Consider the following 27,770-nt stretch of genomic DNA (forward strand, 5'->3'; position numbering starts at 1 on the left):
TTTGGAGAAGGAAACTTTCTTTTATAGTTTTTAGGGGCTTTTTTAACCGTTTCAAAGCAGTTTCAATTCCATGAGTAGCAAGTGCATCACGCCTTGTGAATCCTGGCCTGGACCAAATATGTTTTCTGGCACATGGCCACAGTGTTACCTGTTTTCTTGCTTGGGTATACAATGTATCATTGGTTAAAGTGTCCCCACAACCTTTAAAATGACTGCCTCCTTGAGAATATTGAGTTTATATCATCATTTAGATAACACACTGATCAAATACGGACATGTCTTTATGGTTTTGTGAAGCTTCCAGCACATCACTGAGTGACAAATGAACAATGCCCTAAAACCAAATCAGCTTTATTCTGTTAATCCAAGAGGGCGAATCTCACATAGAACACCAGGGCTGACTGCCCAGAGTGCAATACAATATCTATATATATAAGAACATAAAGTTTTTTGTTCCATTGCTTGCAGCTGTGACTTGCCTGTCGGAGCAGGGTAGCTCTGCCGCCGTTGGTGACTGTGCGCGGTGGGCACACAATAACAAATGAACAATGCCCTAAAACTAAATCAGCTTTATTCTGTTAATCCAGAGGGGTGAATCTCACTCTGGAACTGCCCAGAGTGTGACATTATATGTATATATATGAACATAAAGATTTTTGTCCCATTGCTTGCAGCTGTGACTTGCCTGTCAGAGCACGGTGGCTCTACTGCCATCGGTGACTGTGTTCGGTGGGCGCGCAGTGACAAATGAACAATGCCCTAAAACCAAATCAACTTTGTTCTCTTAATCCAGGAGGTGAATCTCACATAGAACACCAGGCCTGACTGCCCAGAGTGTAATACAATATCTATATATATAAGAACATAAAGATTTTTGTCCCATTGATGTGCCTGTCAGAGCAGGGTAGCTCTGCCGCTGTTGGTGACTGTGTGCGGTGGGCACACAGTGACAAATGAACAGTGCCCTAAAACCAAATCAGCTTTATTCTGTTAATCCAGAGGGGTGAATCTCACATAGAACACCAGGGCTGACTGCCCAGAGGGTAACACTATATATATATATATATATAAGAACATAAAGATTTCTGTGCCATTGCTTGCAGCTGTGACATGCCTGTTGGAGCAGGGTGGTTCTGCCGCCATCAGTGACTGTGTTCGGTGGGCACACAGTGACAAATGAACAGTGCCCTAAAACCAAATAAACTTTATTCTCTTTATCCAGGGGGGTGAATCTCATGTAGAACACCAGGACTGACTGATATATAGATCTATAAGAACATAAAGATTTTTGTCCCATTGCTTGCAGCTGTGACATGCCTGTTGGAGCAGGGTGGCTCTGCTGCCGTCGGTGACTGTGTGCGGTGGGCAGGGGCGATGCCAGCCCTCGTCCAGGAGTGCCTCGTTCCCTGCAAGGATGACTGCACTTTCACCCCCTGGTCTAAATTCACAGCCTGCTCCTCTGACTGTGGCACAACCAGGAGCAGGAGGAGGTCACTCACAGGTATAATCTTTTATGGTATTTGTCTGATTGGGAATAATGCCTCTGGAGTGTTGGAGTGGTGGGAAAAATCCAGGATTGATCATTGCCAACCTTATACACATTCCAGTACGAGAGCAGAAAAGCTCACTGATGGAAAGGTTTTAGATATAAACCAAATGAAATAGTGACCAGTCTCTGTGCAAGTTTATCTGACCTAATCTGGGAAGCATGCAGAAAATACATATACAAGAGTACAAATCAGTGTGATTTTCTGGAGGAAGTTTAAAACTGGGAGTTTTGCGCTCAGCAGTATGCCCCAGTCCAACAGGGCAAATTAATACCATGAAAAAGAAAACCCAGTACCATTAAAACAGCTTTGTTTGATCTTTTATATGTATTCATTAAACTCACCAGTTCAAACCATTTCATAGAGCAGTCTTCCTTATTTGCTGTCGAGGTTTATTATTATGTTATTTGAATGCTGACCAAACTGAAAAGCTTTAAAAATCCTTAACATGAATAGTTTGGAACTGTGTGTTTTGCTGGGAGTTGTCTTCCCCCACATGCATACTTAAATCAAATAAAAATGAATTATACTGTTCTTACAGGGTTTATAAGAAATTTGCTGTTATTGTTCTTCTCAACGCTCACATCTTTTCATGTTCCTGTGTTGTGTTTGAGAGCTAATATGTACCTGGCTTGGGTTTGCTCCTTCAATAAGGGTGAAACTTCAAAGATTTTGACTTCGAGTAGAGTGCTAAAGTTGCTGTAAGAATATCTGCTGAGATAAAAGCTGGGATCTGAAGAGCAGCAAAATGTGGTGACCCCCACTGCTCCTACCTCCTAGATTCACTTGTCCTTGACTGCATGGGTGTCTTCTTACTCCATTTGTAACTGCTGCAATATTCTGTGTGTTTTACTAACTAACAATTACAGCATGCATTTATATTGGTTTCAAGCTGCTGTTCATCAATGTGGCTCATTAGAGGATAAAGATTTCTTTTTCACAAAACCCCCCAGTATTATACAATGCTCTGTAGTTTCTGGCAAAGAGCATATTCAAAAACGTTCTCTATACCAGTGCCTGTATGTTTATAGTAAGAGAAATGCTTGATCCCCAGCAAAAATAATAGGTGCCTGATCTTAAAAAAATATGTAAAAAAAATGAATAATTACTTACAGGTAGTTTTAAAATCTGATTTTTCTTTATGAACGTTGTGCAAGTTACAAAACAGTACAGCCCTACCTATCTCCATTCTTACTCTGTTCATATCAGATGGAGATCTGTTCAGGTAAGTGGACCAAAAATGGTTTGTAATGCTGATTTGTCTCCTCACCTGCACTGCATTTGTGACCAACCACCACCAGTGTCTCCCCATCCAGCCTTGCTGGGTTCCATTTTTCCTGCCAGGATGGAGCTCCTGGTCTCAGCCTGTGCCCAGTGAAGGTGTCCTGAAAAGCAGGTGGTGAACATGCAGTGAGTGTCCCAGAGATGTGACAACACCCCAGAGAGCAGCAAGGGACAGCCAAATCAGGCACTGGGTTTGGTTTGGCTCCCTCTCAAAAGGGGCAGTCAGTGAGACAGGCACCAAGTTGTATTTGCATAAATACTTCTGAAAAACAGAGGTAGACAAAAGTCTTGAAAAAATCTCATCCGCAGGAACTTGGTCCAAAGATTTAAGGAAAATGCTGATTTCAAGAGCATTTTGTGATGTTAAGAGTCCTTTATCCATTTGCATTTCACCTCTCTGTGCATGAATTGCACCTCTTGTTCATCAACTGCGTGTGTCTATGCTCAAGTGAATGCTTTGGCTTCGTTGTAAGAGTTCATTAATAATGTCATTTAGTGGAAATTTTCTAATTGTTTGCTAAGTATTTGCTTGCCCTCCACTCAATTTTTAATAGTATAATTCATTTTACTTTGTAATTCATCATTGACTCTACATATAAAATTAGTCATTACTTAAGTGAAAGACTTATTACGGAACATATCAAAATTCAAAGTCATTATCATGAAAATACAGTTTTTAGGTGAGTCTTCTGTTAATTAATATAGTCACTTAATTCACTGTATTATGGATACAAAGCCCTTTCTGTATTTTTAATGTTTCATATAATTTTTATGTATAGTATATATTGCCTGATAATATTTTATATATATAATGTCTGTTAATATTCAGAACTCTAATTTTAAAAGAAAATACTATTTAATTGATGGGTTTACGTCTTCAGAAGTTTTTGGAGATTGTATTTTTAGCAGCGATTTTTAAAGCAGTCTGCGAAGATGATAAAAATACCACTAATTCTAAAAATATTTCTTTGTGAAGAGTATGGGATCAATGTCACTTTTCCCCTTAAAATAGGGCTTTCATAGCAACTTCATTTAGAAGGAAAATTCCAACAAAACAGATGGCAGGGCAAGTTGGAAAAAAACCAGTCACATAAGTGTGAGATTATTAGCATCCTTACCTCAGTCTGTTGTGCTTCGTGTCATGATGGCAAAACATGGCAAATCCCAAATTCCCATGTTTACTAATACAATGCAGAACACACAACTGAACAGACAGAGTTTGTGGCTCCTCATGGCTTCTCAAACAGAAAAGGCTGGAAATGTCATTGGAGAACTCCCAATCCAGTCAAAGTCTTCTAAAAAAGACTTGTCTTGAAGTATGGAGAGTTGTACCTGTATTTCCTCATAAATATGTACATAAAAATATAAACATAGATTTATCTACCAAACTATAAAGATGCTGGCACTAATTGATTATTTCTTTTTTTGTATCCCTGTGTGCTGGCTAATTCTATATTCCCCAGAACACTAGCAATCCAATTTTGAAAGAGCTGGGGCTTGAAGGATGGTGATATTAAGGGTCTACAGTCAGGGGCCTTTCCTTTAGAGGAACATATTGGTATGGAAATAGGCATTGATGAGACCCCTCTTGTGTGTGGTGAAATGGCTCTTGGTTCCAGACTTCAAAGGGGGTTATTGAGTTATATAACATATCTTTTGGCTTTTGTATCTTATTTGTGTGCAATGAAGAGAAAACATTTCCTCTGGGATTAAAGCTTTAAAAACCTTCTCCAGAAGTGTTTTTAGTGCATCCAAGATCCCCAAGGAATGTTTTGAGGATGGGATACAGATGCAGTTTGTTGCTAAAGATGAATTCTCCCTTCTGTGGGGACGCCAAGTGCAAAGACATTCCTGAGCTCAGCCAGCATCAAGATTGTTCCATGGCACACTGGCTGGCCTGTGCCAAGAAAAGCATTGATTTTTATCTGTAGAGGCTGTGTACTGACATTTGTTCCCTTGAGCAGTTGTTGAAATGCAGAGAGCCTGAACTCTCCTTTTTGCATTTCTTCTTGTGTGGGGGACCCCTTCTCATGCCTTGGAGTCCTGCAGGAGGAGGGTGTGGAGAGTGCAGTTGCAGAGAGCCGTACTCTGGGTTTATTTGGATGCTGCTACTGCTTCCTAAAACTCCTGAAAGAGCTTTCTTTTAAAACCTGTTGAAGGAACAGAGCAAAGGAAAACATGAAAGTAAACACAGCCATTGAAATTCTTTCCAGCGCTAATAATTTACCGAGGATTATCTTTTTCTGTTTTCTTCAAAGCATGGTTTGTGTGCACAGCTCATCTTTAACTAATTTGTAAAGAAATCTCAAAGAACTTGTAGCTAATGTAGGATCCTCTGGAAGTTGTCCTGGCAACCATTGATTGGGAACAAATAGAGATAAAACAATCAATTTATTTCCATCAGATAATTAGAGGAAGATGATATTATATGAAATTACAAAGTTTCTGGGCAGAGCATTCCTTGAGTAAGACTCTGTATTTCACTCCTTGATCTACCCATCAGAAGAGTATTTCCAAGTTCTCTGGTTGCCCCTGGAGATAAGTACCTTGTCCTTGCATGCCAGAGCACTGGCAGCAGCTATTAGATGCTTCAGAAACATCCCTGAATATTAACATTCAGATTGTCTTGGTTCTAATGTGTTGAATTCATGCAAGTATAAATAATATGACGTGTTGTTATCAAGAGCAGCAGATGTCGAGCTAACGCGCAGATTTCTGTGCTCGCAACAGGGCGAAGCAGAAAGCGAGACAAATGCCAGAACACAGAAGTTTATCCTCAAGTTGAAACAGAGCCGTGCCCCTGCGAGGTGTTCACCTCCCAGCCCCATGGAAATTGGTCTGACTGCATTATCAGAGGGGGTCCACCCCAGCTGCAGCTGGGAATGCCATCCCAGGGAGTGGCCAGGGAGTGTGGCCAGGGCGTGCGGCTGCGAGCCATTGCCTGCTACGACAAGACTGGCAGACTGGTGGATCCATCTCGCTGTAGCAGTTCAGGTAAGGAGGTGTAAAACAGCCCACAACTCATGTGAACAGCCCTCCGTGGTTCATTGTGGGGTTTATCCCAGGTGTGTGCTTGCTGGAGTAGCTCTCTCAAGTTTGCCATGGGTGTTGAACACAGTTCTTCGAGTATCTTCTTATTGCTCTTTAATACTGAGTTTTTCCTCAGTGTAAGGGTCTGCTGGCATTTATGCAATGGAAATGAAGCACAAGAAGGCTAAGGTTGGCTACACTGCCAAGATACCAAAGGCATTTCTTTTATTTCCCTGAAAATCCCATAAAAATATAAGCTTCAGAGGAGGTATATTTATTTCTATCAGCATTTTGTTTGAAGATATCTCCTACGTCCACTTTGTCTTGTTTAGAAATTTTTATTCTCTTTCATTATGTTTAGAGGTTTGCATGGTTGTTTTCAATGAAGGAATTTGCAATTTGCTAGAGATAATTATATTTAATTACAAAATGCCTGTGATATCACCTGCTGTCCCTCATACCAGGCACACATGGCTTTGGCAGCCAGTGGTCTCCTCCTTTCAAGTATGTGCCAGCGTTAAGCTCAAATTCAAAAAACATATTTTCATAAATTCATGGAGTATATTTTCATATCCCTGCTTCCTGGGGTGCTGTCCACTTATATTTCTTGTATAATCAAGTAGCCTATATCAGAAAGAGGGCAGAATTAAAATCAGGGAGAGCAGGATGTGTCATTCCATTTGGGTGTTTTTTCCCAATTTCCATGATACGCAGTTAATTGAATGGTTTAAGTTGAAAGTGGCCTTAAATATCATCTCATTTCAGCTTCAAGCCCCATTCCATGTTGCTCCAAGCCCTATCCAACCTGGCCTTGAATACTTCCAGGGATGGGGCAGCCACAGCTTCTGTGGGAAACTTGTGCTAGAACTTCACCACCCTCAGGATTAAGGATTTCTTCCTAATATCAAATCTAACCCTGACCTCTGTGCATTTGAAGCCATTCCCCCTTGTCCTATCACTTATCACAGACATGAGGTTTTATTTTAGGAGCAAAATCTCTAGCTGGGCTGCCCACAAACCACTGCTGCTCTCTGACTTACAGCCAGAAGTCTTGGGACACCACAGAGCAGGATGGAAGACTGCTGATGTGATGGGAGGGGGAGGAATGATGTCTCAGGAGGAGATTAAGTCATACAGTGGGCACCAGGAATATTCCTGAGAGTATAACAGAGCAGAAAAATCAGCTCTCTGGAGGGTCTTCATGATGGGATCAGCAGCATGAATTGAGTGTAATAAAAGGAAAAAAACCTCCACCTTAATGAAGTGATTCAGTCCTGGAGTGAATTCCTCTTGCAGCTGTTGATGGCTGTTCCAGCTGGCTGCACGGGTTCATAAAGCAGCTTTCCATGGTTTGTGTTTCAACAATGTGCTTTTGTACCAATTGATTATGCCTCTGTGGCCCATGAAGGAGGAGTAGTATACCTTTCCCCCACATTACCTTTTCTTCTGCAAAAAGGGAGCTGCTGGCTTTTGGAAGGTGGGTTTGCCTGTGGCATGACTTGCTCTTTTAAGAAACTCAGGGTTTTTATCACTATTAAAAAGGGAAGGTTGTCTCTGCGTGGGGCTTCTCTAAAATAACCTTGAAGCCTGTTTTCTGTCAGTGATATTTATGTGGCATTTTTAATGGTCTGGTTTCTCTTAGGGAGGTAGTAGGGAGTGGTAGCTCCAGGGGAATATTGTTCACTTTCTTGTCTTGAGCTTTTTATGTGAACAAAAATGATTGTGGCACTGCCCTGGCACAAAGCCCACATCAGGGTGGTTGGTGACTTTGGGCATAGAGTGACTAAAAATGGGCAGAAGCTCCATAGGTTCCACTTCTATCACCTGGGACCTGCATTCCAAGGTTACACAAAGACAAATCGGATATTTATGATCTCTAGAGCTGGGAACTTTCAAAATGCACTTCTGAACACCTTATTGAATTAGTGATAGAAACAAATCATTATCCAATTAATAATTAGCAGAATGCTTTTCAACCATAATGGAGAAGAGCAATTTACAGGAGCATGCAGAATTGCTAAGCCCTGAGAAATTATTCATGACAGTGTGTTTTTTAAACAGCTCAGTTTATCTTGCTCACAATTAGTATCAGGTGACCTTTTAACATTTGCTGGCTGACCATGATTATGGCTAATTAATCCATTGTCTTATATACTGGATGCCAACCACTGTGATATCTGGGCATTGTTCTTGCTTTATGAGGTGGGGATAAGCAGGTTCCTTTTTTACTCCTTTCAGGTCTTCTGACTTCTCTTTGTTTCCTGCTTTTCCTTTCCCTTGAACCAGAACAGAAGTGAGTTTTAAGACTTAGACCTCAGTTCTTTGAATGGGTCGTTTTGAAGAACTGCAAAATGTAGAAAGAGAGATGTAGGGATGTAAATTGTGCCTCAAGAGTAGGAGTAAATTTGTCCCAGATTTGATAATCCCCTGAGTACATGGCGTAAGATAATAAAAATGTGTAGAACAGAATAGGTCAGTTTGTAGTTTTTCTGGAGAGCAAATTCTGGGCTTTTGCCTTCTTGCTGAAGTGATTTTTATTTTCCCTGACTGAAACCTTGTGAACTGAGACTTGAGTAGGGTTTATTTCACTTGGTCAGTGTCACCTATTGTGTGAGTGTATCAAGTTGTCAAGTGAATGTGCAGTTCACTTGAGTCTGGTATAGAAATAAACTGCTCTGAAGGGTTCTGGTTCTGAGGCCCTGCTCTTGCACTGACTTCTCTGAGTGATTCTGCATTTGCAACTTGGAGGGCAAGAGGGGAACCTAAACAAAACCCCAATTTAGTCTGTTCATCTGTGTTTCCTAGAAGTTTAGACTCTTCCTGTCCTGAGCCTGTTATCTGCAAATACATTAACCCTTTAAGCATACCTTCCCAACTGGAAATGGGTATTTTCTCCCCACTGGTGTAGTTACTGCAAGCAGAGTATCCCAGGGTCCAGGAAGAGTCAAGACAGAAACATTCCAGCTATTTCTTTTTGGAAATTCTCTATCTACCTGCCTGGGGTCTACAGTTTCTTCTATCAGGACCTAAAGCCTGGGCTGGAGGGACAGACCTCTGCCCTGACCCACCAGAGCTGGGCAAGCCTGGTGTCAACACTTTGGGTCAGCTGTAGTGGGCATGCAGATCACTGACCATCCTTACTGCTGTTTAATTGTGTGTACCTCATGGTTATCAAGCTTAAAAATACAAATAACAGGTTTTTCTGAATTTTATTCCTTTCTTTACCAAATCTTTTCTCCAGGAAAAACGTACACCTTTTTTTTTTTTTTTTCATGGCTGACTTTTGTGATAAACTGCTTTATTTTGATGGTGTGCTCTTTTTCTTTGATCACCCATTCAATAAGCTTGAGAAACAAAGTGATCTGCATTTTCCAGTTGAGGTAGTGATTTTTTTTCCCAGATTTGGTTCACCCGTGTTTTTCTTCCTTTAAATTAGAAATGCACCTGTGAAATCATGGGTAGAGGTAACTACCTCTAACTACATTACAAAATTATAACTGGTAGTTTGCCTTAATTTTCCTTCCCATCAGAAGACTGCTTATATTGTGTTGAGCTCACTGCTAGTCCAGAGGGTCTCCATTTGCTAACTCGTGTCTGGAGCATCCTCTTTGGCCATGAAATTGTCCTTTTAATTGCAGTTCCTCCACTTCTCAATCTGTCATCTGAGCTGCTCATACTATTTTTGAATTTCCATCTCCTTTGTTTTGAATGATTTCCCGTTGTCCCTTTGCTTCTCTTTCTTGTGTGCGATGCCAACAGGGTTTTTTTTAATCTTAGAGGAACATAGGGTGCCTCATCTGTTCCAAATCAAAGGCTGGAGATTTCTGTGCTCTTGCGTGGAGCTTCTGCTTTTGATCCAGCAGGCAATTTATGGAAAGCAGGAATTTATGGAGAGTTGCTTATCCTATTCTAATTCTGCTGTGCTCGCAACAACAGGAACCTGGAAGAAAAAGGCACGGCAGACAAATAGATCTTGGGTTTAAATCACTCAGCTGCAACCTGCACTCACCTTAAAAAGCCTTAATTATCTCTGAATTTATGATGGGCACGGCAGGGGTGCTCAAACACCTCCTTACTCTCAACAGTGCAGTGTCTCCTTCTGTGAGCTCCAGTTGCTGGTGGACAAACCCATCCTAAAATGAAAATGCTGGGATTGACTCCCCCCATTTTAGGGGAAAATCAGCTGTTTTCAATTCCTAGATTTTAATAAGAATTCTGCAGATTTTTATTTGTGTAGCTCAAAAAGCCTTAAGTAGAGTAGGTTAAAGAAATATGAGTCAGGTTTGTCCTGGTCTGAAAGCAAACTTGCTGCTCCTATAAGGTGGCAGTTCTGGGAAGAAAAAAAAAAGGTTGAAAATGCAACCTTGAATAGATGCCTGTTTATTTTTGGAAGTGTATCAATTTTAGTAATTACTGTGGTATACATTTTTGTACATCTAATAATTTTTTTTTTTGAGGAGTGAGATTGTAGAAATGCCTGGTTTTGAAAACCTTCAGGAATAGAAACTTTTCTGAACAGTTGTTGCCTGGTGTTTTTGAAAATATTTCAAAGTTCAGTTTCATTCTTAGCCTGAGTGACATTTTATATTGAAATTTCAGTTTTTAGTACAACCTGTTGATTTCAGAACCCAGCTAGGCTCTGTGTAATCAATTCCTGGAGATAACAAAGACATCCCTGTTTTATCAACACTGCAGCACAAATCCAAAACACAGCCCCACACCAGAAACTGTGAAGAGAATTAACTCTACTCCAGCCAAAACCAGCTCAGTCCCTCTCTGTGGCCTTTTTATTACATGACTGGATTTCATTAATGGCTGTATTGCTACTATAAAGCTTTTCAAAGACTGATAGAGAAGGAAGTTTCAGCTAAAATTTCACCTTATTTTCTGTCTATCCCATCCCCTGGCATGGGAATTAAAGCTGGATCACAGGACTACTGTCCTGCCCTCGAGTCCCCACTTCAGGACTCTCTGAAGCCACTGCCACCTTTGACTGTTTTCTGCTCTTTCACAGCTAAATAGCTTCTAAATTTAGCTCTGAAATCCTGGCTGGGTTCTGCTCTGGACCCTCTCTGACATTCCTACATGTCTCCTTGGGTGCGTGGTGACACTTTTAATTACAGCTGTGGCTGCCAGGGGAGCTGTAACAGACACAGAGCCTGGGAGGGACCTGGCCTCCATTTCTTGTTTGACTACAGGATTTTTACATATTTCTCCCGTAACAGTGCTCAAAGAATGTTGATTTATTCCTTATCTTTTCCTTTGTTTGTTTTTTTTTTTTCTTTTTTTTTTTTTTCAAAATCTGTTCCCCATAAGAAAATTTGGCCATGGTTCTTCCTTTGTGGATGTTAAAAGACTTACCAAATGAAATTGGATCACAGGACAACTGTTCAGACATTGAGTTCTCTGTGTTTTGCTGGCAACAGAATCAAAGATAAACAGCCATCAAAAAAGTTATTTCTGAATGGGTCAAACTGGCTATCAAAGAGGCTTATTTAAAGCAAGGTAAGACTTCCCCTGAGGCGTTAGTACACAGAAATGCACATTCTTCTAGGTCTTTATCTTCTTACAGAAAGGAAGCATGCATTCTAAGAAAGAATATTTAGAAACTTGGCTTTTGGAGCAGCATCCTCTCTAAGAGCTGCATTTAGTCAGAGTGATGTCTGTTGTTACTCCTTGGCTTTAAATACACATCTTTACTGCTTATCTTCTTGCCCAAATTTCTTTTATGCTTTTTGCTGCATTCCATAAAATGACCCCTTTGAAGAGGTGGCAGTGCTAGACTTTAGGAAGGAATGGCTTTTTACTGACCTCAAACAGACTTTCTCATTTTGACATTCACTGCCTCTTGCTGGACCACCTCTGCCCACCCTTGCTCATGTCCATCCCTTCTATTCCTATTTTTAGGCTTAGTTAAGGGTTTTTTTTTTGTTGTTGTTATTGTTTTTTACAGATTGATTAAAGCTCTTCCATGGGACTCAGTAATGTTTTTAGTGTAGAAATTGTAACTCAGTGTAGAAATAGTCTATGGGAGCTTTAGGAGAGCTGTGATAGCAGGTTAATGCACTGGGTGATCTCCTGCCCTGATTTCTGCAGCAGGCTGTGGAAAGAGAATTTCCTTGAAATGTGGCCCATCTCTTCAGCCTTAATAACACATTTGTCACAAATACAGCCTGTTATGAGGCAAGGCTCTAATAAAATGTTACCATATGAAGATAGACCTAGAATTAACATTTTTCTCTCCCTATGTCTCTTTCCATGTCATTCCATTTAATATGCTATATTGGAAGTGTGAAGAAATACCCTTTTAGTCTAATCCTGTTCAGGAATTACATATTCTAGTCCTAAGGCCTCTGTGCTTGTGCTGCTCATGGAGAACTTCCTGATCCCTCTGAGATGTGTGTCTGCACTGGGAGGTGATGTGGTGGTGGTTCATAGGATTTCTCTCATGTCTTACATGGGTTTTTTTGCAGCGTTTTTTAACCTTTTATACAGCTCTGATGAGTAGGACTTTCAGGCAAATAAATGGATGATAGATAATTTTTGAGTGGACAGTGACAATTCCATATCTTTGCCACTGTTGGGGGGCCCTGTAGCAGCTGGACATTGTAGGTATTGTAGTGGAGTTCAGTGGGCATTAAAGGGTTTAATGTCTGAAGCATTCTGAAGATTTTCAGAAGCAACTTAATTAAACTTAAACTTCAGCTCGGTCTGTTCTAAGGATTATCCCTGTGATACTGACGAGTAGTAGAGAATTTATCCTACCTTAGCCTCTGCCTGGGCCTGAAATACACTTTAATAGCTCTCTGTCCTCCAAGGTTTGCAAATGAGGATGGTGTAAATTAAATTACTGAGAGCCTGGTTTGCAAATCCTCACATATCCCTCACTGTAGACAGGGATTCCCACTGTGAAATCTTGGCTCTCATTTGTATTTGGTAACATGGGGGAGTGACCACTAAAAACAGTGTTATTTAACAGGATTTCTTTGCCTTCTGCTGCTGAATTCACTAAAGTCCTCCAGCACAGGAGATTGAACTACACAACCAAGGAGCTCAAAGTCACACTGCAGAATTGAAACAAAAGTCTATCAGAAATTCAGTACATCAATACTCTGTGCTGGGGCCTGCTAGTGTCACAAAAATGTCCTGTTTCCCTCTCAAGGTTTTCCATCATATAAATGAGTCTCTGCTCTCCCTGTGCCTGAGCTGTGGAAAACCAGGACTGTTCCCTTTCTTAAAATCGTGTTTTCGTCAGATGTTTTTTATAGCACAGCTTTGTTCAGGAAGGTCAGATGCTTCTGCAGCAAGGTGACCTCTAATAGGTGGAGTGAGACTCCTTATGCAAGCAGATGGGACCTGGCAGTAGGTACCTGGATTTTGGGAAAGCACTCATGGATCTCCCTGGTGCTGGTAATGGTTAGTGGCATCCTTAAAACAGCACCTGTATAATTAAAGTGTGCAGTTTGGCTTCTCATTTAGGGTCGATGGGAGAAGGAATTGAGGCAGAGAATTGATTTAAATGTATTGATTTGGGGGTCACTGTGTCACTCCATAGACTCATGTGGAAGGGAAGGGGTCACTGTGTCATTCACCTCCTGTGACATTGGGGAGGGGACAGTGGAGGTCACAGCTGGCTCACAACCTTCCCCTGCCTTTACAGAACCTGCTCATGAACAGAGGCCCTCACACTGGGAAAAAACCCTGGAGTTTGTAAATTAAAGAACTAGGAATGTACATTTAAAGAAGAAAAAAATAAATCATGCTGCTGTGAGCCCTCTTGATAATATTAATTGCTCACTGATCTAATTAGTGTTCCTGTCTTCTGCAGAGTCATCTGCTGGTTTATTTTGTCTGAAATAAAAGCAATATTGTAATGCAGAATACATGCTAATTTTCAGGATGCAGGGAGATGCATCAGCGTGTCCCCTTGTGTCAAATGGAAGCCATAACATTGTTGTCCAAGGCAAGTTGTCTAAATGAGGCTTTCCTGTGTCTTGGGGTCACAGCTTGGCAGCAGAAATGAGGTGGCATATTGTGTTGACAGTGCCCAATGTTGTGGATTCAGAAAGTGGCAGAAAGATGCTCTCCATAGAGGGCCCCAAAGTCTGAAATTGAGTTTCTTGGTGTGCTCCAGCAGAGCCTGAAACCACTGACCTACAGGTCATTTATGATTTACTGAGGGGGGTAGATACTTTCAGTGACATTTGGCAGCAGCTTTCTCCCAGTGATGGACCCTTGGCTCTGGGAGATGCTTCCTGCCTGCCCCAAATTGCCCAAGTCTGTATTGATCTTCAGAGCACTGTGCAGTGCACATCTATTTTCAGAGCTGCTGTGCCATCAGGCCTCTGAGAGAAGTCAGGTGTTGGAGGAAAGGGAATTCGATGGTCTGTGGACAGTTTAATTGTGTTCAGGCTTTAAAAAAATAGTTGTTTTCATGTATAAATATCATAATAATAGTAGAAAATAAACACAGTCTTGGGTTTGTTTTAAAAACATGCTCGTACTATGAATTGAATAGTCTGAAAAAATATATATGGTAAACAATCCATAATAAAATACAGGAGGCTGAGGTTTTTTCCTGATATATAGAGGATTCCAACACTGCTAAGAAAAAATAAAAAGCTACTCCGTTTTATTTGAAGAAAACAGATGATTTTCCCAGTGGCAGAGTGATGAGCAAAGTATACAGAAAAACACAGCTGAGCTACTCCCCTAACTGCTATTGATCCCAGTGGATGGTTTTTTATTTGAGTAAGGACTTTGTTAAGATGTCAGAGCTGCCAAGCAGCCAGACCAGCCCTTCACCATGGGAGAGCAGCCCTGGGAGAAGGAAGCATCATTCCCACAGTTGGTTTTGGAGCCTGGACAGACCTGTGTAGTGGATTTCTGCCCTCCTGTATCAGGTGTTCCCTGTGAGAGGAATGTACACTGTGAAGTCCTATTTATTTGCTTTATTTATTTGCACTCAGAAGGCAGCAGACGAGGCTCCTTCCCCGGAAGAGTTCTCAGCTTGTTCTGCAATCTGTTACAAGGAAAGTGCTAATTAATGGAGATTTCCTTATTGAGTTAAAAGATTAAATATATCAACTACCAGGGCTTGTATCTAACACCAAATGTCTGTTTGCAAGTTCCGTAAGGAAGAGAACTGTAATGCAGAATCAAAAGAAATTAGAAATCATAATGCAAAGTCAGCATCAACCCAACTGCCTCCTCGGGATTTATAGAGACTATGAAATTGAGCAATAAAACCAACCTTTGGATGAATTTCAATAACAATAATGTTGAGTTAAACTTACCAGCCTTTTTTACAAGTCCTCTCTGGTCTATTTAGAATCTCTAATCAGTCTGCTACGAGATAACGTGCGTGTGTACATCTTTTGTTGAGAAAGTGGGAATAGATTAGCTAAGGATCCATTATTTGAGCCTTGCAAAATATTTGATGTGGAAGTTATTTTTGCTGGGTTTTTTTGGCTGTGCATTTACTGAATGTAAATTAGATTATCTCCTAAATTTCTCAGCCAACTAATAATGCATAAAATCTCTCAAATCCTTGTGTACTATACAAAAAAAAGAAGATTAAACAGATTTGTTCTATGGCAAGATTAAATCCTTTTCGGCTGCAACTCAAGTTTTTAGCAACTTAAGTCTCCCAGACTTACTATGTTTAGTTCCTTTCAGTTAATAATTTTCTCCCTTGGAGTAGGATTTAGATTTTGAACAGGGATTATTTGGGATGATGTACTCCCTTTGCAGCTCACAAGCTTCTGCAGCCTTTGGTTGTGCTATGTGGCCCATGGCCAGTGGCTGCCTTATTCTTGGCACATTGGGAAAGCCTCAGCCATAAAAATATGATCACCTGGTGAGGTTAAGTCTGTGAGCTGCAGTCTGTACTCCATGCTGAGATTTAACTTCAGGTGATGCAAGAGATTTGCCTTACAGGAGATCCCAGAGTTTCAGCTGAGCAGAATTTGGCCCACCAAATGCTGTGGTCCACCAGGTCTTCCTTATAAAGCCTTTAGCTATTACATTTTTAGCACTGCTTGGATTTACTGGTGTTATTTTGTGATATTTCACAGTCAGTAACCAAGTGAATGTAAATATTAATTGCAAAATGAATCATTTTTTTCCCCCTCTACCTTTGGTCTGTGTAATTAGAAACATTTCTCCTGTGTCACTGTCCACTCTGCTGCTCCCTAGTTTGTTAAAGGGTGATCTCTCCTGTCCCAGACTCCAAGGGAAATTAGCAGTGTTATTACCAGTGGCAGCTGTGGTGATGCACAGAATTGTCCCTCTCACAGTAATGACCTTGAGTTTTATGAAGCACCTCAAGGTTTACTAACAAGGGTAGAACTGCTAGAAGTTTGTTAATTGAAACCATGAAATATGTTAGAGAGGAAACAAATGAGTTTAAAGCCAATTCAATTAGAGGTGCATCTGTTTCCAAAGCTGCTGGAGAAATGTTTATTTTCGCATCACTTTTAAGCCAGCCTCTTGGAATGCTGCTGGCACTGTTGTTTAACGCTGTGTGCAGACCTTACACCCACAGCAGATTTATCTTCTGGAAGTGCAACAGTCAGGTGGAAGCATCCCTGATGTTTGCTTGTGAACCCACTGATGTTCTCCTTCTCCCAGCACAACCCCATGTGGCATCACTGATACCCCCAGCTCATCACCCAGCTGCCTCCTCTTGCCATGGCTCTGCTGGGTGGCACAGCAAAAATGGGGCAATAATAGTTTTTGCACCCTGTATTTGTGCCTCTCTGATGCTGGCACAAGTTACCCAGAGAAGCTGTGGCTGCCCCATTTCCCTGGATGTGTCCAAGGCCAGGTTGGATGGCAATTGGGACAACCTGGGATAGTGGAAGGTGTCCCTGCCCATGGCAGGGGAATGGAAGAAAATGAGTTTTGAGATCCCTTTCAACCCAAAGCTTCTGTGATTCCATGACAGACTATGGTCCTCACTTTATCCATCTGCTGTTGCTTTGTGTCTGGGCTGCACAGGAGAATTGAGGTGAGTCAGGGCTGCTACACTGTGTGTCTGAGCCTTCCCAGGACATCCTGTGTGATCTGTGGGTGCTTTGTTTCTTAGAGACACTTTAGAGACTCCATTTGTGGCTTGTTAAGCAACAAGCACTTTGTTCTTAATGAATAAATCATAGCAAAATGAGCTGTGCAGCCTAGGTAAATGCATTTGTTCATCCCACTACGTTGACAGTGTCTCAGTAGAAAAACAATAACACTTAAATGCAGAAAAGGGTTATTTGGTCATCCACATGAATTTTTCCTGCCATTTCCCAGTAGCATCTTTCAAAGTGCCCATTTAAATAACCTGGTGTTCTTGTCACTACCTCCTGTGACATCTGTGTGTGCAGCTCCAGCTCTGTGGTGATCAGGAGCCTGCTGTTGGCCCAGGTAGGACAGAGGCTCTCATCTGCTCTGTCTGTATTTAATGAGCTTTATTTTAACAGTGTTTGAGATTTTGAGGAATAATAATAGTAATTTTAAAAAGGAGGTTAAAGGAAGCATAAAGAAATCTAAGAACAAGTGGAAAGCAGGCTGAACACAGCTGGAAAGTAGACAAGAACATCTTTTCCTGTGGAAAGTTTTGGAAATATAACAATTGTTTGGTACCAAGTTCTGCAGAGGGGAGAAAAATGGGGGATGTGATGGATGAGAGAGAAATTTAAGGATGACACTGACAAAGCCAGCTGTGTAAACTCAGCCTTGAGTTGGTCTCCCAAGCTGAGCAACAGTGGCTCAAAAATGTTATTTACTTTATTCATATTCTGTTATGGTAAGAATATTTCTCTGGGTAGTAGCTTGAATGTAGAATTCTTTATTAATAGATTGTTTTAATAGCATATTGCCCTTGGGGTTTTTAGTCTGTTCAGTATTGTGCATCATGCCAAAGTTTTTTAGGCATGCCAAAACTAGGATTATTGTGGGTCTTCTTAGTCCCCTGACAACAGCAAGTTATTGCTTGGCTCCTACAGGAAAAAAAAAAAATACCCTGGTCTCACAGGCAATGGATGAGCTGAGTACAATGTTATTTACTACTCATCATAAAAAGATAGCCATAAAGGCATTCTCTGTCTGAGCAGAGAGGGTGCAGCACAGGAACATTTTTGGAGGAAAATTTTGGTTGAATAAGATCTTTGCTGTATGAAAAATACCTTAGTGTAGGATCAACCTTAAGTGAGTGATAGAAGAGTAATGGCAGTCTGTGAGGAGAGCTTCAAGGAAAGTTATGTTCCCATCTTGATTTTTTGTAACATTGTTCAATATGGAGAATCAGCTTCCTCTGGTCAGTATGGAAGTGTAGTGCTCAGCAGCTGGCCAGTTTGATTATATTTAATGTAATTAAGAAATATGGGTGAGGAAACTCAAAAAAGAATGAGCAGCCTCTTAGCAATGGGATGTCTTTGGAAATTCTGTGGTTCACTGGGGGATGACTCACAGCACTCCCTGGGAATGGAATACAAGAGGTTCTTCAGTCTTCACAGAACAGTCTGTGTTGGAAGAAATCTTGTAAAGGTCATCATGTGAATCCAGTGAACTAAACCAGGTTGCTCCAAGCCCCATCCAATCTGGCCTTGAACACTTCCAGGGATGGGGCATCCACAGCTTCTCTGGGCACCCTGTGCCAGTATTCTGCCATGTTCATTGTAAAATCTTCTTTCATTATAAAAGAAATATTGTTTATTATAACTTTTCCTTCATCTTCCTTTTTTTTTTTTTTTGGTAGCCTATTTCTTTTTCTTGCCTTGTATTTCTTTTTATTATAGATGTAGATCTTGAGCTGTCTAAAAACTTAGCCCATTTTGCCTTCTCTGATAAGTTGATAACCCCTCTGACTAATCCTACTTTGAAACAAGGCACTTTCTTTGTTTCTGTTGAGAGTTAATTACCCAGGCTGTCACACAGCCCAAGGAAAGATGATATTTCATACGGTGGTGGAACAGAACTCTTTGGAGAACTGCCTAAGAAATGCTTCTCATAAATCTATCATGAGAAAATTTCCTTTACTTATCATAATGTATTATGAATTGCTTTGAGTGGCAACCTAAGCAGATGGAACAGAATATCAGTGGGATATTTGGGAGTTTTATTTTGGGGGAAAAAATGAGTGTGTTTTAGAAATACTTGTATATGTGTGTGTATGGGTGTCATCTCACTGAGGTGAGCATACAGAGCATACAAAGTTGAAATAGCTCAAACATTCCAATACTGCCAGAATGGATTCAGTCAGAAATAATTAAGATACCCAGTTCCAGTGACTTCAGAGCTGCAAATGAAGAGGCACCACAACAGTCAGAGATCAGAGAGAGCAGCAGAGGAAATCAGAGCACGCTGTATGGGCACAGGTCTGCAGCTCTGGGGAAGAGTTACAGCGTGAGTTACGCAGGGAAATGATTGCAGCTGTCAGGCTGTGGGGTGGCTGCTGTAAAGAAACCAGGAGCAGCACCATCATAGGGAATCAGGAGAGGAGAAATAGAGCAGCACCGAGCTGAAGGAGCTGTTGCTGCTGCCATTTTTTAAGGCACTGTTTACAAAAGCAACACCAGTATTTCTTGTACCTCTAGAAGGAAGATATTTTCCAACAGATGGATGCCTAAATAAGCCTGAAACCTTTATTGATACTGACTTCAGTGTGAAGAGCAGGAGGGAGGCAGTGAATTGCTGCTGTGGTTGATGCCCAGGCTGTAACACAGTTCTGGTTTGGAGTTAGCAGCAGGCTTGGGCATGGTTCAGCCAGTAAATCCAGTTCTGAACCAGAATAATCTCTGTGCCTCAGCCTTGGTGTTTCACGGTTGTCTGGGGTTGTCGTTTGGAGGTTTTGGACAGCAGCTGCTTCTGGGTTGAGTTTTGTTGTTTGAGTGTTTTTTCCCTCCGTTCTGCAGTGACTGTCACCTGGGTAGATGGGGAAACCCTTCCTAAAAGAGTCACGAAATGAGTTAATTTGGTATTCTGTAGGTGAGGAATCAAGAGGGAGTGTTCACATGATGAAAACCAAACAGAAATAATAGGCATAAAAATGAGAAACATCAGAGCAATGGTAAGGATGAAGTTATTTCCATACCCATCATTGCCAGAACTGTCAGAGGGATGAAGCTGCCTCTAATAAAGGCTGATCTGAGCAGGCACTGGCTTTCATGATCTAACATGAAATCTCTTTTTTGTTTAAATTAAAATAATACATACAGACATGACAAACAGATAATAGGAACCGGGGGAGAATGAATGCTGCATGGTAAGCAGGAAGGTACAGGAATTATTCCACACTGCCAACCCAGGACTGGTGCCACTAATTCCCTGGAGACCCCCAGGGTTTGGCCACCCTCCACTGCTGTTCTGCACACCAAGAGCTCAAAGGCCACTGCTGGGCTCTGCAAATTCTCTCTTCCCATATGCCAGCTCCTAAAACAGCTGTGGGGTTGTGCCTTTTGGAGGAATCTGTTGAGGTTTTATTCACAAGGTGCTGGTCCTGCAGATGTCTGGTCTTGTGATTTTAAGAGATTATGATCTTGTGAGGACTTTCATATTAAACCAGTTTAAGGTGAAAGTAAAACTTCAAAATGCCATTTTTGAAGCCCAGAATAAGCAAGGATCTTGAGATGTGGGAAGCAGGTTTCATCTGCTTCTCCCAAGAAGAAGTCCCGCAGTGGACTGGCAGGCAGGTCTCTCACACATGTGATGGGAGCTGCCAAGAGAAGAGCTCTGTTGCCTCCACCATCCTGTGATTCCCTTTGCTGGGGAGAGAGCTTGTGTCTGTCTCCTGCCTGTGCCAGCTCTGGAGATGGCCAGGGTAATGCAGAAGGAGTTAATTCTCCAGAATTTGTCACGGCCACAGTCTAAAAAGGAAGGTAATTACTACATATTGGTGACCACCAGCTTCACAACAGGTACTTTTGCCAGTGTGTGTTCTTTACATAATTCCATTTTATCACTGCCTTCACTGGACTAAACCAAACAGAAATTAAATTTAGTCTCTGCTGTTCTTCACAAATAATGCCATAACCTGGACTGGGACGATGTTGTCAATCTGCCAAATGTCTTCTCCTTAAGAAGTTCTTGTTTTGTGTTGGTTGCACAGGTTACATCAAGGGATGGGAGTTGGTTGGTTGGTTGGTTGGTTGGTTGGTTGGTTGGTTGGGGTGATTAAAACCTTTCTTCAACTTTTGGATTAGGTTACATTGAGGAGCCTTGCACAGTCCCTTGCCCGTTTGATTGCAAATTAAGCGACTGGTCCAGTTGGTCTCCCTGCAGCTCCTCCTGTGGACCAGGAGTGAGAGTCCGATCCAAGTGGCTCAAGGAGAAGCCCTACAATGGAGGTCGTCCCTGCCCCAAGCTGGATCTCAGGAATCAGGTGAGCAAGGTTCCAATAGCCAGCAGAAATCTCTCTGTGCTCTGTTTTCAGTCAGGATCCAGAGTTACTGTGCTGGTGGAGAAGTTAGAGATAGGAGTTATCTCTGGGACCACACCTTGGGTCATGTTTTGTAGGCAATCCTTGACCTTCTCAAGGAATGAGGGAGAGGTGCTCATGTATCAGCAGAATTTGACCTGAAAACACTGTGTTTCTTATATGAAGAAATTGTTATCTCCCAGAGCACAGGAAGCCTCGGATTAATAGTCCCACCTGGACAGTGTGTAGACATCAGAGAACTCAGGTGTCATGGATGTTTTAAAAATTTTAATTCTTTCTGAGACTCTGGTTGCTGTAGAAACGTTTGTAAAATAAAAATTGCTATTTTTAGCAACATTTCCCTTCACACACAACACAGGTTCCCTTGAACATTAATCTCTGTATGTTCAATATTGAAGTATCCCAGCACAGGAAAATAATTTTTCAATTGCTACTCTTAAATGAAGATCAGCATCTATTTAAATGCTACTTAATGCTGTATGCATTTCTGCAAAGTGCATAGTGATTTCCTACATTTGCTGATTAATTCTCAGCACTAATTAACACTGATGAAGTACTATTTAGTTTTGTCTGCCCTATATTTCAGATTCAGCCATGAAAATTAATTAATAGGACAGAAACAGTCATGCTGAAGGAAGTTCATATATATGTTATGAATAATATGAATATGTATATGTATAAAATATGTGACATGTAGAAGTACTTCAGTGGTATCACACAAAGATTTATTTGGTAGGTGCTAGAGCTGCTGGATTCAGTTGTTTTTCTGGACAACTATTGCTGCAGCAGTCATGTCCTGGAATTCAGCACCACTTCCAGCTCCTGATTATGAACTTGCCTCATTTTCCTCACAGTTAATTTTATTTTCCTGTGAGAAACTTGGTAAATACTCCTTGGATTTTTTTTTTTCCTTCTTCTTTTTCCTTATTTCTGTTTGAAATTCATCGGAAGTAGGCTAACAGAAGCAGCAGGGACTACAGAAATATAAAACTGCTATAACGTGTATGTTGTCCATAGCTCAGTGCTTTTCTTAATAGATCAGACAGATCACCAGAGAGGCAAAGTGAAATCCCACAGTAACTGATAGGTAACAATAAGCTCCTTTGTAATGAAAAGATACTGGGGTTTGTTACCCATAGACACAGCAGACTCCTTCCATTAATAGCAAACTTATTGCTATCATGTGTTGCCTATTCCCACACACATTAGAGTTGCCAGTTTCAAAAGCCTTTCAGAGGATATTAAAGGGAAGAAATTGTTCAAACTTGGAAGTTATGTCTTTGTACAGTTTATTGGTGCACAGTGGTTGCAAAGTGCCACGGCTGGTATTAATATAAACGTGGTTGGTGCTTTTTGGCTCTTTACCAGGAACACAACGTCATGATCTAAAACCAACTGAATTCATTAGAGGCTTTCTCTTGCAGGCTGTAGTAGAAATAATGTAGAATTGTGTTCAGGTTTGTTTCTTTAGGTTTGTGGCTTCTTGTTTTTAAAGGTGTTTTTTTTTGGTTGGTTGCTTTTTGGAGCTTTTGTTTCTTTCCTCATGAGTTTTTTTAGGATAAAACAGAAGCTGTTTCTAACTGGTTTGGCACACAAATGGCTTATCTTCTTTAGATTCAGATTTAAAGGATTGAATCCAATTCTATATATTTCAGAGCTTTTAGGGTAAGAAATTGTTGTGCTAATAGGTAAAGTATGTATATATGTACACTTAGACATGCACAGAAATGCACATATTTTGCCTGTGATTCTGTTCATTGCCTTCTTGAATGCTTCTCAATACTTTGTGAGCTACAGAAGGAGTTTTGCTGTGCACCCACTGGGCTTGGACTTCCAGCCCAGATTTAACACAGTGAGGTCCCTGGGCACATTGCAGGATGCACGAGTTGCCTACCCGGATGGTGAAGTAAATTAGCTGATGGCACTGCTGCTTAGCTAAGCTGGACACATATCATTAATCCACTGTCAGGCAGATTGTCTGCTGCTGTTCCCTCTGGTCTGGGCAGCTTTTAAATCCTAGAGCAAAGCTCTACAGGTTCATTATATATAAAAATGTGACATCCTAATTATTTTGTATAATCTGGATTAAATACCTGCAGTAAATACTGGCTTTTGTTTGGCGTCAGGTAGGGAAAAACTGTATCACCATTGTGCTGAGTTTTACTTTTCAGTGGCTACTGTGTTATATTGTGTTTTATGCGTTTGGTAAGATTTTAGATAACTTGGAACAAATAATGAATTCCTCCAGGTGCTAGTAGATTTCACTTATGATTTCCATTTTATTTTCTCCAGTATCTTTTGTTATTTCGGTTTCGATTATTGTTTCTGAAGTTGGGTCTTGCTATTGCTTAATCAATTACTTTGGAGAACTCTCCATTTTTCCAGTGTCTTATAATTAAATCCTCTGTCAGTTTGTGTCTTTTTCTTAAGCCAGATAATCTTTTCACCCTCTTTTTGTACAGGGTGCTGTATAGGCTTTTTGGCAGACCTCTGTATATCCTTTTCTTCAGTGTTTTTCAGATATCTGACATAAATCTAACTATAGTGTTACTTGAAACACTCTTCTAGCAAGTCTTTCTTACCATTTCCCACCATGTACAGATATTTAGTAAAGTTACTGTTTTGGACAGAGGGACAACTTCTACACTCAAAACATTTTATTTTATGAATATAAGTAGTTATTTGAATCACGTTAACTGTGTTGTAAAAGACCCCCAAGAGTTTGTCCAGTCACTGTAGTGCAGCTTGCTTGTGTATCAAGGATAGAATATTTTAACAGAAATTTGATTTTATACAGAAATAATGGCATGTCCCATTACTGCATGATATTCCATATGGTTTGTGCTCCTTATTCCACAGGAAGTTTGGCTCTTCTGAAATATCTTGAAGCCATTCCTTTGGATGTGTTCATCTGCCTATAGAGCCTCTCAAGCAGCCCACTCTTTTTGCAAGAGATGTGAGAAGTAAACTCCAAGTTAGGAGAATTTATTCAGCTTTTTTGTATTTATTCTTCTCGTTGTAGGCAATGGACGAGGTCGAGCCCTTCAAGATTTTATTCCAGGCTATTTTCTAATAGAGTTGCCAAACATTTGCATGGGCTGGATGGTGCTCTGATAAAATCACTCGATTTGATATAGTCCCTTCAGCCCTAAACTCTGCCTGTGTTGCTGCCCTGTGAAATTAAAGGATAAATTACAACATTTGGGGGAAGAGATGACAGTATTTTCATGCAGCTCCATGTAATACGCCGAATTACTTTCGCCTTGTACCTCTGTTTGAAAATGGTTGAAGAGCTGGCTAACCATATTTAGCTCCATCTCTTTAAAAAAAAAAGGGCTTTGCATGTAGGGGCTGTGCAGCTCTTATCTGGGGCTGTGATTGCTTCTGAGCAGCCGATTGGATTAGGGGGTCAGCTGGCAGATGTTCTTAGCTGTGCTGTGCATGTTAAAAGCGGTGTAGAAAAATTTACATTTTTCTCTGCCTTGCTCTTCTTTGAATGCACTTACACAGCGTGCAGTTGCTATTTAATATGTAGTTCTACATGATGAAAGGTTAAATATGAGTTAAGGGGGGTTTATTGCTTGAATATTCTTTTATAGGTTTTTTAGGATTACTGTGAGAAAATGCATATTATTTTCAAGACTCATGAATTCCAGGGATTATTTTTTTATTGATTGCTCTCATACATATTCTTGTCAAGGTTTTTCCCTCCTTCTCTTTCCTCCCCCTCTCTCTCTTAGCCAATACTGCTAAAGGACAAATATCATAGCAAGTAGTTTATTCCCTCTGTATATGCTGTATATGTTTAAGCAAACATTTTTAAAGGATTGGGAGTATTTGTAATGGCAGGCATAGCAGGAGAAAAATGTAGTGTATTTAGAATGTAAACTTACTGCTTTCATTAACATGAATATTTTATTCTTAATGACATTTTCTGGTGTTCACTGTAGAATATGAGAAATACAGACACTTTGCACATTAGAATTGCAAGTACTTCTCCTGAAATTGCATAGAGGAGTTTAAGGAAAGGAAAAGGAGGGTGGTGGTGTGCTTACAGACCAGATCACTCAGAAACAGGGGTGGAGATGTGTGAATTTCTGGAACTTTTTCATAGAAAGTGGCTGCTTTAGGTCCACTTGCACTTCAGAGAAAACAGTTCAGCATTTTCAAAACTTTCTGACTCTTGTATTAAAAGTTAAGTTTGAACCCAGCATCTTCCACTGCTGTCACTCAATTAGCTCCCATCTAGTCCCTGGCTGATGAGTTGCATGTATAACCTTCTCCTTCCAGCATTAGGAATTGGTCTTCAAGGATATCATTATTAATGTTCTAACTATAAATAGCTCCTGCTCAAATCACTTCTTTTATAATACAGATTTCTAATTTTCAGAAAAGCCATTGAACTTTTTGAGGCTCTCAGAATCTCTTCCTCATGGATTTCAGGTGCCAGTAGCTCATTCCTGAGCCTATTCCTGTGTCAGTCCATCAGCTGTGTCAGATCCCTTCCTGTGCCATGCAGGAGATCATGTCTTATGTTTTTCTCTGGCTCTATCAGCACTCACTTGTTTCAAGTGCAACTTAACTTCTGGAAGAAAAAAATCCAATCCTTAATCTCAGTTTTCCCTTCAGAAGGTCTGATTTCCTCCCACTCAACCTTAAAGGAGGGAATTACAGCATAAAACACATCTGTCCTCTGATTCTAGTGCAGTTTTACAGTATCATAAAAATGACAAGTTTTTTTGCCTGCTTCACTAATGTGGGAGAATTTTCAGTGTCAGGAAATAGCAAGAACCTCCTGTTTCCCTTTTACACTTTTCTTGCTGTGACTGGAAGTTTTGGTACTAAACTGCAATTTAGTTTGTTAAATGAGCAGAAGTAGCAGCCAAATCTGTGCAGCCTGAGCAGTATCTCACCTGCCTGGAGTGAGTCCCCCATGTGGGTGGGTGTTGCTTCACTCCCATGGGAAATAGAACCAGTTCCCATGTTCTCCTCCAGGATAATAACCCTGTAGTGTCTACTCTAACTCCCAGCATGTATTAATTTTATATTCAGCTTCAATAGCTATCCACACTTGATTTTCATTCCTCTTGCAGGTTTTCTGTTGAGTAAAGAGTCATATAAACATATCTTCACAATTGCCACTCATAAAAAGCTTTAGCTTTAGTAATGGAGCTGTTTAGCAACTCCCTTAAAAGTATTTTTCATTGGCTTTTTTTTTTTTTCCTAGATAGCTTCTTCAGACTTCTCTTTAATAAAAGAACAACTTGATGTATGGTGTAATGCTGCTTTCTGTAATTGTGAGAAACATTTGCACTTTGTGAAGTTAAATATGTTACAATGCCAATCTCCTTCTTGGCATTACTTTCAGATCCACAAAAATTAGAAGTCCGTGCTAATTAATTAAACTACATTTTTTCTGCCTCCTATAGCCCTACCAAGTTTTTAATGAAACACATACCAAAGTATGAACTTTTTATATTAAATGAAATTTTTATGTTTGAGTGTCTGGAACTGGCTGTGTATCCATAATAATTTGATTCAAATAGAGTTGCCATGTTTGTTGCTGAAAGGAATATTTATTGTTTAATATGGTAGCTTGTTATAAAGTATAGGGACAGACAGGAATTATACCCAAAGTGCTCTGTCCTGTTGATTTCTTGCAGAGGAGATGGAATTACATGGAAAATCAGCCAGAGAAAGCTGGGTGGCCCAGTGAAGAAAGTATTAACATTTCACCTAAGGAACTGAAGTTCAATTGGTTTAGGCAATACTTTTATTTTTTAAGGAAAGGAGTGTGGTTTGTGCTGAATCTCTTGTGGACAATATGTCATGTTGGAGGACCTGCAAATGGCACGTGCCATAAATCAGCGTGACAGCATCTAACACTGAGGCTGAACTTACTCTTGCTTGTCTTTTTCCTAGGAGCAGGAGAACAAGAAGGATTGATGCCTTGGTTATTCCTTGGCAGCGGTTTTATTCTTGGTTTGGTTTTTTTCCTCTCTCTTTCCTCCTTTTAGGAAGTTTTTTATTTCTTTTCTACGAAGTTCTGCGATTTGTTCTCAGTTTCAGGTTTGCAGTTGTTAAGAAAGGGGAGATGCTGAATAACAGTTAAAAGTGAGGACCTAGCTTCTGTTCTACTTGGAATAAACCCAAGGATATTCAGAACAAAAAATGTTGGTACATCTTCACCTTTTCATACGGTAGAAGATGTGAGAAACAGTTATTTGGCGTCTTGCATTTTATCACAGGTGATTCAGTCTTCAGAGAGAGTCAGTTACACAGAAGTACCCCTTCTCTTACTTTTGGCAAGTTAAATGAAGATTTTTCACATGTTTTTCTTTTTTTTTTACTCTCTTTCATAACTCCTTTCAAAAATTAATTTCCAAAATATGATCATGTTGATTCCAAAAAATTTGTTTCCTATAACGAAATTCACAAATGTGGAAATTTCTTTTGAAATAGATTCTACGCCAAGTCATGAAAGT

The 27,770-nt window shown here is 40.5% G+C and overlaps 1 protein-coding gene across 1 annotated transcript in view; it reads left to right on the top strand.

The window, feature by feature from the left end:
- THSD7B (thrombospondin type 1 domain containing 7B) overlaps positions 1 to 27,770 on the top strand; it is a 248,501-nt gene that overhangs the window by 147,719 nt on the left and 73,012 nt on the right. Inside the window, exons 13-15 of the mRNA XM_083865429.1 lie at positions 1,307 to 1,501; positions 5,562 to 5,825; positions 21,050 to 21,228. Coding sequence (XP_083721555.1) covers positions 1,307 to 1,501; positions 5,562 to 5,825; positions 21,050 to 21,228 — 638 coding nt within the window. The remainder of the gene's footprint in view (positions 1 to 1,306; positions 1,502 to 5,561; positions 5,826 to 21,049; positions 21,229 to 27,770) is intronic.

Source organism: Zosterops lateralis (genome assembly GCF_965231275.1).
Source record: "Zosterops lateralis genome assembly, chromosome: 7".
Taxonomy (NCBI): Eukaryota; Metazoa; Chordata; class Aves; order Passeriformes; family Zosteropidae; genus Zosterops; species Zosterops lateralis.